The 11524-nt window shown below is 38.2% G+C and overlaps 4 protein-coding genes across 4 annotated transcripts; 2 read left to right on the forward strand and 2 right to left on the reverse strand.

The window, feature by feature from the left end:
• Positions 1–133: 133 nt before the first annotated feature.
• On the reverse strand, positions 134–1244 carry LOC17881634. The gene has a single exon (XM_006288973.2). It carries the CDS (start codon positions 1173–1175, stop codon positions 348–350), a length of 828 nt encoding a protein of 275 aa, XP_006289035.1. The 5' UTR covers positions 1176–1244; the 3' UTR covers positions 134–347.
• A 2068-nt stretch (positions 1245–3312) lies between these two features.
• Positions 3313–5370, forward strand: LOC17882255. The gene is made up of 4 exons (XM_023780144.1): positions 3313–4206; positions 4430–4670; positions 4771–4888; positions 4968–5370. Exons 1-4 carry the CDS (start codon positions 3596–3598, stop codon positions 5057–5059), a joined length of 1062 nt encoding a protein of 353 aa, XP_023635912.1. The 5' UTR covers positions 3313–3595; the 3' UTR covers positions 5060–5370.
• A 130-nt stretch (positions 5371–5500) lies between these two features.
• On the forward strand, positions 5501–8645 carry LOC17882128 (glucose-6-phosphate 1-dehydrogenase 2, chloroplastic). Its single transcript, XM_006286678.2, has 9 exons — positions 5501–6006; positions 6152–6381; positions 6524–6618; positions 6754–6868; positions 7000–7205; positions 7302–7451; positions 7542–7662; positions 7739–7968; positions 8036–8645. The coding sequence occupies exons 1-9, from the start codon at positions 5814–5816 to the stop codon at positions 8484–8486; spliced, it is 1791 nt and encodes a 596-aa protein (XP_006286740.1). The 5' UTR covers positions 5501–5813; the 3' UTR covers positions 8487–8645.
• Positions 8646–8879: 234 nt separating this feature from the next.
• On the reverse strand, positions 8880–11496 carry LOC17884065 (photosynthetic NDH subunit of lumenal location 5, chloroplastic). Its single transcript, XM_006288428.2, has 7 exons — positions 11380–11496; positions 11063–11275; positions 10738–10891; positions 10562–10650; positions 9684–9738; positions 9427–9512; positions 8880–9169 (listed from the first exon to the last, which is right to left on the reverse strand). Exons 1-7 carry the CDS (start codon positions 11401–11403, stop codon positions 9011–9013), a joined length of 780 nt encoding a protein of 259 aa, XP_006288490.1. The 5' UTR covers positions 11404–11496; the 3' UTR covers positions 8880–9010.
• Between the last annotated feature and the right edge of the window lie 28 nt (positions 11497–11524).

The following is an 11524-nucleotide window of genomic DNA, read 5'->3' on the forward strand; positions in this document are numbered from 1 at the left end:
AAATTGCCTACATTGCACATATTACCTGCAAAATATATTTGTTCAAACCAACCACAATCACAGTTTCCATGGAGAAGAAGAAAGAACTTGAGATATATGGTGTTAAAAAGATAAATTTCATGAACAGAAACTATTGGGTTTTTAAAGGAGCTGCATTTTTGTTTTTGTTACCAACCAAGAATCTCAATATTAAACATAACCCAAAGCAGAGTCTAGTCATAAGATGATGATGAGATTATTTTACTTTTTTTTTTTTAATCTGAAAACAGCAGCAACATCAAAAAATTGAAAAAAAAAAAAAGCATAACTTTTTTTTAAAAAGAGAAGGTGTTGGATGATGCTTTATTTTACGCGTTCGGATTCCAAAGCCTCCAAAAGTTGGAATTGAACAAACCCAACACGTCCGGCAAAACCTTCCTCGCTATTCCCTTGTGTCCCGCCGTCATACTCCCCGCCGCCGGCAATACCACCACCTTCGATTCTTCCTCTTCAACCACATGAACCTGATCCACCTCAGCTTTATCATCACTCAATCTAGCTGGTGAAGACGACACGTGTCGGCTCTCGGAAACAGTAGTGGTTTCGGTGGTCATAGGCTCCACGAGGACGGGTTTGGTATCCTTATCATCACAAACCCGAAGACCCGGTTGGTGCTTATTATAATCCGAATCAGTGACCCGACGACCCGGTTTCTCTTTCTTCTTACCTCTCTTATTAGATTTGTTGCGAGAAGAAGCAGAGTTGTTGTTGTTGTTGTTATCTCCACCGGTATGATGGTTCTCGAAAGCTTCGATGATTTCATGGATAAGCTCACGATTCGGAGACGAATCCCAACGGAACCAGTAGTTAGTGTAGCAATCGAAACACTCGCAATCGAAAACTGGTGGCTTGTGATTTTTGCTGCTCTTCTTCTTACTGGTCGAAGAAGAGCTTCTTCCGCAGTTTCCTCGATCGGAAATGGTGGTTCCTCTGGTGATTAGGTAAGCGAGAACCTGTCTGTCTTCAGCTGATAGAACAGACACCAGAACCAGAATCGTCGCTGGTAAAAGCTTCAAGACAGAGAGAGAAACATCATCATCGTCTTCTTCGTTGAGATGGTTTGATGAAGAAGATGGAGATGATGATGAAGGAGGTGGTGGAGATGGGTAAACTTTTCCTTTCTTCTTCATTTTCATGGTCTCTTTTTTTTTTTTTTGGTCTTGGGAGAGAGGATGAATGATGATGAACAGTCTTTTTTTTTTTTTTTTTTTTTCTTTTTTGGTTTATGGCTTTACCAATGTCAGTGGAGAGAGTATTATTTATTTTAATTTCATTTTTGTTTTTTTTCAGATAAGAAGAGAGACTGAAGAATATATTAAATATATAATTATACTGTAAATGTTTTGTATTTTTATTTTTTCCTAATGAGTCCAATTATATACGGCCCACCGCAGCTACCTTTTTTTTTTTTTTTTTGTTAATTTCTCAATGACCCATGCAATTTTTTTTTTTTTCATACTTCTTTTTGCGAGTTTCGTCGTATTCTTTGGTAACTAATGGAAAATAAAGTGGAAGTTAAAACAAAAACTTCCCATTTTAGTGTTTATTGTTCTTTAGACGACTGTTTCATTGGTTCAAGTATTCAGTAATTTGCTATATTCATAGATGCTTTTTATTAAAACGAGTTGGTTTGAATTTTCTTAACGATACATGAAAAAAGGATATAAATTTTTAATTTAGTGCATACAGTTCATAAAAACGGACTGTATATATTCAGATATAGAGACAAGCTAAGTAGCAGATGTTGTGGGATAGAAACAAAGTCTTATCAAATCAAAACCACTGTTTGCGAATGGAATATAAATGTCGTTGTTACTGTGAAATCAGTAATGGATGCTTAATTCATCATTCGGATATTAACAAATGAATGCTACAACATTTTTTTAGCTTAATTTAGATATTAATTTAGCTTAATGAATGTATTATATATATAAAAATCTAAATTTTTTGCTTTGAGTGTTTTAATATTTATCTTTTAGTTAAACTATTTAATATTTATATTTTTTTATATTAAAATGTTATTTCAAATATTTTTCTCTATTTTGATGTTCGATACTTACAATGTTAATATATTTAACATTTCTGAAACGTTTCATATCTTAATATCATAAAAAACTCGTTTCTCGTTTTCAAAACGTTTCATTTCCAGATGTACGTTTCGGTTTCATGCAAAATGGCTCTTAATTAACTATACATTTACATTTCTACTCTGTTTCTACCCTCTTGTATCGGTCAAAAAACAGTACCAAACGTTGGACATGTTTTGCTAATATGTTCTCATGTCAATTATTATTATTATAAAATCTTGTTGACCAAAAAAGTAAAATTGTAAATTTCTTAATTTCTTTGTAACAAAACTCTATTAAATAAATTTAAGCTTTACCTTACCAAAAGATTCTAAAATCTATTCATAGAGCTGCTTCTAATGATTAGCCTGTGTCATTCTGAAAGATGTTCTTTTTTCCTTTTTTAAGATTCGGATGGATTTGTCATTTGAGCTTTTAATGTATCTAATCTACTACACCTGCGCAATCAAGACATGAACTTGAGGCCTGTTTATATCTGGGCTTTCAAACACAAACAGGCCATCATTTTCTGAACACACATCCCTATACTCAGGCCTACTAAACTGAAATGGCATCCAATATTTTTTGTTTTTTTTATATCAGTGATTTTTAGTATAATATATGTAAATCTTGCAAGCAAATTTAAAATTATTTTTCATGGTAAAACCTTTGGTATTGAAATTAGTCCAAGGAACTTATTAGGAGTTCTCATTTTATTCATTTACTGTATGCATTTTTAAGAGTTATACTACAACATTATTAACTCTTAAGGTTTTTTTTATCAACTCCCTATCCTGAAAGAGGTTTATTTAACCATTTTTTTTTTTAACTCTAATAGGCAATAAAAAGGAAAAGCAAGGGTTTCCATTTTTACTAGCCGTTACGGGTAAAAAAAAAGAGAAAATACCGTTTACATTAACGCGCGATTCACGACGTTATTCACGCCGTCCAAGACAAGTCCGCACATGTGGCGCAGAAGCTCGTTTGAAAAGCCCCCCCCCCCCATCCCTGACACAGATCATACGTGTGAGCGAGCTCTTTCATTGGTCAAATCCGTTACTAAAAGCTGATGTGTCTACCTATAATTGGTAATTTACCAAAAAGGAGGCACCATGTGCACGTTAGAGTATGATGCGCCAGCTATTAAAACGACAGGATTATATTAAATAATAATATTATAAAAATTGGGAAAATAGGGTAAATGTTATGAGTGGCGTGGTCCACCGGAGCACGGTCAAGCCTCAGCCATTCGTTAGTCAGAGGGGGTTAAAGTGAACCACTAAGATAGCGCCACTTGTCCACTTTCCTCTCCCGCGTTATAGTCTCCACAGATCTGACCGTTAACTCCAACAGTCGTGTTCTCTCACCTCCCATATCTAGCCGTTGAGCCCCGAAACTGTACATCTCTCTCTCTCTCTCTCTCTCTCCTCTTCTTGCAGTTTCGTTTTGAAGAACGAAGAAGACGAAACCTGCAGATCTTTTTGTAAGAAATGGGTAAGCTTTTGTGTGATTCCACGGCTACATTTCAATCTCCTTCACCTACGGTTCCGTGGAGGGAACCTTCGACAGCCGCCGTGTCTATCGAAGATGTGGATCTTGTTGACCAATCCGCGGCGGCTGCGGCGGTTGAAGCGGTCGAGAAGACCATGGAGGCTGCGGCTACGGCCTGGGATGAGGTTTTTGGTCTTGAGGAGCAGCAGAGACGGCATCTTAGCCGGCTGCACGCTAGGGGTGTGTTGTGGAAACATCCTGGGAAAGACGAATCCTCTGCTTCCGTCGTTTTCCGTCTTTCTCACGGCGGAGAGGTTTCTTCCGACGGTAACTGTTTGTTCACCGCTTCACACAAGGCCATGGAGGCGCGTGGGATCGACGCGCGAGACTTGCGGCGGCGTACGGTGAGGAGGTTTTTGGAGGATTTCGGATCTGTTAGCGAGGGAGAGAAGGCGGTTATTACGGATGCAATTAGGCATATGTATTCGCCGGATCTGAAGAGTGGTTGGGGGATTCATATTGTTCAGGAAGAGAAGTTGTTGGCCAAGAAAGATGAACGGGAGAGTCTAGATTCCGCCATTGAAGAGCTTATTCAGATTGGGATGCAGAGGTACTTAGCTCCTTCTTTTTGCTAGCTCCAGATTCAGATCTGGTTTCTCTTGGGATTGGATCTTGATGCTTGAGCATACGGTTAATATGAAATTTGGAAATCAGATAGCAAATGTAGCATTCTTGTGCTTCTTCTCATGATAAAGAAAGCTATAACCTTTAGGTGAAATTATGCTCTTTGGGCTCTTGGGTTTATTGATTACTCTTGTTTTCCTTCATTGCAGAGAAACTGCAGCAGAGTCAATCTACAGAGAGAGGTGTCTGCCGGTGAATGATGGACTTAGTTGGGCAAAGTACATGTCGATTTCAGGGTCATCAGAGGATGAGTATGACATTATCACCTTGCAGTATACGGAAGATGGGTTGTTATCTGTAGAAGAGAACCGAGAAGGACATGCAGCTGCATTTGGGGATGACATTGCAATTGAATGTCTCGCCACAGAATTCAAACGAGAAATCTATGTGGTGAGTAGTAGTAGTAGTAATCTGCTTATCAAGTTTGTTACTTGGTTGTGTGTTTTCCAAATTACATCAAATTAAAGTTTTGAAATTTGGGTGGTTATAGGTGCAAGCGCATGGATCAGATGGGATGGTAGAGGAAGAGAACTGTGTGTTCTTCCTTCCTCACAAACCAAGAAGTGAAGTTCTTGATGTCCCAGTCTTTCTATTCATGAAAGGCACAGGTATGAAATTAATAAAAAAACACCCTTTCTCTACATCTATATGTATGGATTAGGTACTAAAATGATCTCACTGGTTCAGGTTGGTGTGGTGGAGGAGCAGACCATTACGAGCCATTGATTGCAAATCCATCTCCGCTGATATCTCATGAGAAAGTCGCCCTGGTTCTTTGATGTTGAGCTTTCTTCAAAATCACAGAATTTGAGGGTTTTTGGTAGTTTTAATACTGTTGTTGTTGGTAGAGAGGATCATGTTAGGGAGAGAGAGAGAGAGCTGAAGAGTTGTGCAGGTTATTGGCCTGCGAGGAGGGTTGTTAAGCTGTTTTTATCATTTGTAGTTTTGAGAAGAGTAATGATTTTTTGTTCATTATTGGGGATGTAAACGGGAAATTCTCTCTTGTCTGTTTAAAGCGTTTGCGGCTGTCAGAGTGTAAACTCATCATCATTTTTGTTTTGACTATTTGAAATGAAAAGTTCCCAAAAAAGAGCAGAATCTTCAGCTTCCAACAAACTATATTTGTATCAGCAATTACACATGTAATTTGAAAGCAGGCTCACGATATTACCTATACAAAAACAAAAAGAAGCTCAAATGGCAAAGAAAGCATCAGAGACGTATATTCGGAGATCTCTTATGAAAGAGGAGAAAGCAAAAAGATCCGTCCACTTGGGGTATTTGGTTGAATTGAATATTAAATATAATTTTCTGCAGTCAGAAGCCCTTCACGTAGCCATACCAGCACAGCACACCAGTGAGCAGTTTTAAAGACAAAAGACAACCTTTGGGAGATCTCAAAAGGTTTCTATTTGCAGAAATGGCCCCTTAAAATCCTTGTCGATGTTTCTTATGTTCTTCTTCCTTTCCTAACTAAAAAATCTCATCTTTAGCCCCCAATCCTCCCTTCTCTCGATACTAGTATCTTTGAAGATGGCTGCTTTGTCATCCTCCGTTAGCTCCCGATCATATCGTTCCGGTTATTCAGCTTCTTTCTCACCGGTTAAAAGTAACCGGCATCGATCACTCTCGTTCCTGTCTGCTTCTCCTCGAGGATTGGATTTTCATGACCTTTGTGTCAGATTCCAGAGCAAGTCTGCTCGTGCTTCTGTTTCTATGCAAGATGGTTAGCTCGATTCTCTCTTTATTTTTCTGTATGGGATTTTGATCGAACCTAAGTGCAATTGAATTGGATACCTTACATATCTGGAATTTGTCAATACTCATGGAATCATTAGGTATTGTTATAATATTTAAGATTGTGTTTTTAGGTGCAATTGTCACCGATTCAAACCCCACAGAGAATAAGTCTTCTCATAAGGGATTGAAAGACGAGGTGCTATCAGTTCTATCTCAAGATGCAGCCAAGGTTGGAGCAGAATCTGATGGTCAAAACAAGTCAACGGTTAGTATCACGGTGGTTGGAGCCTCTGGTGATCTTGCTAAGAAGAAGATATTCCCCGCTCTGTTCGCCCTTTACTACGAAGGCTGTCTTCCCGAGGTCTTGCCAATTAGATGATTGTTTTTATATATCCATCATTTGCTATTTTGTTATCGACTTATCGTCTCTGTGTGTGTGTGTGTGTTTTGCACTCTACATCCTAAAACCTGATGATTGACGATTTGAATTTGTTGTGTGGCAGCATTTTACGATATACGGTTATTCTAGGAGTAAGATGACTGATGTTGAGCTGAGAAACATGGTCAGCAAAACCCTGACCTGCAGAATTGATAAGAGGTGAGCAGTTGTGTCTCTCGAAGTTTCCGTTTACGGTTTAAAACCATCTTTTTTCTAGGATTTTGCCAGGACAAGTCTTTTTGTGGGTTTGTGAATATTATTAAGTATTATGCCATTGTTCCATCTGGATTTCAGAGCAAACTGTGGTGAAAAGATGGAAGAATTTCTCAAGAGATGTTTTTACCATTCTGGTCAGTATGATTCTCCGGAGCATTTTACTGAACTGGACAAGAAGCTTAAAGAACATGAGGTATTTATGTGTTCCACTGCCAAATTTTCATAAAACTTTCTGCTTTCAACTTCTTCTCAACAATAATGCTTTAATTCCTTTATATCTGTTCTCTTCAAATATATGTAAAACTTCCTTTTTATTTTCTGCAGGCGGGAAGAATCTCAAACCGCCTCTTTTATTTGTCTATCCCACCAAATATATTTGTAGATGCTGTGAAATGTGCAAGCACTTCTGCTTCTTCTGTCAATGGATGGACTAGGGTCATCGTCGAGAAACCTTTTGGTCGAGATTCTGAAACCTCGGCTGCTTTAACGAAATCCCTTAAGCAATATTTGGAGGAAGATCAAATTTTTAGGTGGGAGATATTTGCATTTATAGCTTTGTTTTTCTTGAAATGATGACCCTATTAAATGCTGGGCTAATATGATAATTACAAATTGTGTTCTTACAGGATAGACCATTACCTAGGAAAAGAACTAGTCGAGAACTTATCTGTCCTTCGATTCTCAAACCTTATATTTGAACCGCTATGGTCAAGGCAGTACATAAGGAATGTGCAATTCATATTTTCCGAAGATTTCGGCACTGAAGGACGTGGAGGGTAAATTCCCTGTTTACCATTGTCTGGCTTTAATATCTCTTCTGCATTGAAAGCTTATGTTCCCTTTCTGTTCTCGTATGTTTATTTCAGGTACTTTGACAACTACGGAATAATAAGAGATATAATGCAGAATCATCTGCTTCAAATCTTAGCCCTCTTTGCCATGGAAACACCTGTTAGTTTGGATGCAGAGGATATCAGAAATGAAAAGGTATGATATCTTTTCCCCTTAAATTTTTGGTGTTGGTTCACGAAAGCATATTATGAAAATCTCGTGCACAACTCAGGTTAAGGTGTTACGTTCAATGCGGCCAATTCAAGTTGAAGATGTGGTAATAGGACAGTACAAGAGCCACACGAAAGGAGGAGTCACATATCCAGCCTACACCGATGATAAAACTGTACCAAAAGGTAGTCTGACTCCGACATTTGCAGCTGCTGCTCTTTTCATTGACAATGCAAGATGGGACGGCGTCCCTTTTTTAATGAAAGCTGGCAAAGCACTACATACCAGGAGGTAGTGTCTATAACTTCAAACTTGTGAAATTCTGCATATTGGCTCTTACTGATAAGTAAAATTACAGTGCAGAGATAAGGGTACAGTTCAGACATGTTCCGGGTAATTTGTATAACCGGAATACTGGTTCTAATCTTGATCAAGCTACAAATGAGCTTGTGATCCGTGTCCAACCAGATGAAGCAATCTATTTGAAAATCAACAACAAGGTCCCTGGTTTAGGAATGAGATTAGATCGCAGTAACTTGAACCTCCTATACTCAGCAAGGTATTCAAAAGAAATACCAGATGCATATGAGAGACTTCTGCTGGATGCAATAGAAGGAGAAAGAAGGTTGTTCATAAGAAGTGACGAGCTTGATGCAGCTTGGTCACTATTTACTCCATTGCTTAAAGAGATTGAAGAGAAGAAGAGAATCCCTGAGTATTATCCTTATGGCAGTCGTGGTCCAGTTGGTGCTCATTATCTAGCTGCTAAGCATAAGGTTCAATGGGGTGACGTTAGCCTTGACCAGTAAAGCATTTCTTTGTTTGTGTTGTCTCAATTACACTTTGATATAAGATTTATCTAGGATTCAATCTTTTTCTACGTCTCTTTTTTTGCAGCTTTAATTGTTCACTTGATTCTGTACCATTAATTAATTAAATAAAGCAAAGGGGTTTCTCTTTTTCTCTAATCTCTACAGTGAAAAGTCTCTGTGGTTGTGATCTTCTGAAAGATATATTGTATCCAAAAAGTTGACCAAAATTCCTAAATTAAGAAACGGACTTGTGAACATATATTTCATGGACTTGAATATAAATTCCTACATTAAGAAACTAGGCTTTATATATAAGTCAATGAAAGATATGTTCAACAGATCCGCTGTAGCACATGTTGATCCGCTGTAGAAATCTGGGTTCAAACCCCGGCAGCGGAATACTTTTTAATTTTTGCACTGATGTAAAGGGATACAATCCATTTCACAAAAGAAAGCGTGTAAAATGCAAACAGATATGATCCATCTCATGTCTACAAGGTTTTGGTATTTAGATCTTTTACTTAAGCTTCAGACATTGGAAGTTCACCACAGTCTGCTATGACCACTTTCTTTCTGGGACGGTCTCCTCTGTCTGTCTCTTGTTCCTCTATCAGCTTCACCACTTCCATTCCTTCAATTACTTGCCCAAACACCACATGCCTTCCGTCCAACCATGAAGTCTGTCCACATCATTTTGCATATTAATTTGATATACACTCAACTTACCAACAAAGATCAAATGGTTATTCGCTGAAAATCTAAATCCAATGTCAATAATCTATTCTCTAGTTCAGCTAATTGATTTCTATATAATAACTGTGTTCTGATGGATTGTTGACACTCGAGGATGACACTGAGCTAGATTCTTGCCTACCTATATGATATAACTTCTAATATAAGAATAGGCCTTAACCAGTGAGGGATATATAAGTTTTACCTTCACAGTGCAGATGAAGAACTGACTTCCATTTGTATTAGGACCAGCATTTGCCATACTTAGCACTCCTGGTCCGACATGGGATACTACAACGTATTGCAAATTATTACTTCTCATGAAAAAATTATAAAAGGAAAGGTTCTGACTTCTGAGTATGAATGACAAAGCAAAGCTGGGCCAAAAAAAAAGAAAAGAAAAAGCTGGGAAGAATGAAAAGGAAGGAAACAGAGTTACATGTGAAATAAGAATAAACTTACACTTGAAATTCTCATCCTTGAATCTACTGCCATATACACTTTTACCTCCAGTTCCCTGCTCAACAATAAGACTTCTGTATCATTATAATGGAACTATCGTAGCAGTTACTAGAAGGACCTTCAGTTTTTGAGATGTGCCGAAACTGAAAATAACAATATAATTTCTAGATGAGGCATGCAGAGAAGATCCATAGCTAGTTATATATCCAAGAAACGGTATATATGTTCCCTACCACAATTTATGTCTCCAGCCCAGGTTTTACTTATATGAAAGAACAAAAGTCTAAAATGGGAAGGGATATTTGTTAGAAAGCCACTGATCTTCAAATTAGAGAGCATTTTCTGTAGAAAGCTCTCCAAGCTCAGGCTTTTTCCTATAAATGGATCCAAATGTATGTACTTTTTAAGAAAAACTCTAAATGCGCAAAAGTAAGAACTCAAGCATCCTTCCTTACAAAGCAATACTTAACTTCTCGTGTGTATCACATCCAAGAATTTAATAATATACATCCTGCCATCATGGTATGCTTCAAGCTTACTTTAAATTGACCTTTGGCAGAAACTACATTTTAAGGTTTCTACCCCACTACCTAGAACATGTAGAGCGGGAAAATTCAAGGAACTCCACGGCAATCAAAAAAGATTTGCGGATAGGAGCATACTCCACTCATTATATATTCTAAAAGAGCTAAACACATCCACTGTCAGGAAAATATACATTTGCCTGTGGTGAAGTTTCTTAATTTGAGAGAGGCCTTAATGTAAGAATGTTGTTTTTCAGGAATAGATAGAGCAGAATAAGAACTCAAATGAAGCTAACAAAAGACAGAGAACAATGGTACAATATAAGGAGTTCAGCCAGAAAAAAAAAAACTCACATTGCCCTTCTCAAAATCTCCTCCCTGAATCATGAAATCTCTGATGACACGATGGAATGTTGAACCCTTGTAGCCAAATCCCTTCTCACCTGGGCAACGATCAATCACAGTCATAGACATATAAACGACATACTTGTGCAAAGGAATATCTCCTATGATATGATATTTGGACCTACCGGTGCATAGAGCACGGAAGTTCTCCACAGTTTGGGGAACATCATCACCATACAATCCAATGACAATCCTCCCAGCTAACTTGCCCACTGGATTTCCAACACTTATATCGAAATACACCTTGTGAGTGATTTTAGATTGGGGCTCGGCAACAAGCTGTAATACGAAAATCCACATTCTAAGATTGTCAAATCAAATGAAAAGCCCAAGGACTAAGCTGAATATAAGAATCAATCGGCTCAATAATATTCCAAATTCATCAAAAATGACACAACCCCGCTTCATGGTTTTCCACACAAAAGATTAGGAGATGAGAGGATTCTTAACCTCAGCATTCGATTGAACCGAGAAGCAGCGGTGGTTTCTTTTGGGAGAAGACGTATGAAGGAGGAGCGATGAGGCGGAGAAGGGAGTTGAAGACGAAAACGAGATTGAATCGAAGGCGGATTTGGTACCAAATCGGAAAGAAGTAGATGTGAGAGCGGAGGAATTGATCTGATAAAATCTCGGTGGTTGAGCTGAGAGCGACTTTGGATTTGACTATGATAAATACCAAAATAGGAGTATGAGAAGAAGAAAAATACGAAGAAGCGCAAAGGTAACACAAAATCAAACTGAAAAAAAAAACGGAAATGGAAACGAACCAGAGTCATCGACGAGGCCGCCATGGGAGCTCAAAACTCTGTGCTCGCGTTTGTTGGTAATTGGTAATGGTTGGTGAGTGACGACGATGAGTGTGTATGTGTGTATGATAAACTGATAATAAGCACGAATGAGTCTGCGAGACAT

The sequence above is a fragment of the Capsella rubella genome, unplaced genomic scaffold, assembly GCF_000375325.1.
Source record: "Capsella rubella cultivar Monte Gargano unplaced genomic scaffold, Caprub1_0 scaffold_6, whole genome shotgun sequence".
In the NCBI taxonomy this organism is placed as follows: domain Eukaryota; kingdom Viridiplantae; phylum Streptophyta; class Magnoliopsida; order Brassicales; family Brassicaceae; genus Capsella; species Capsella rubella.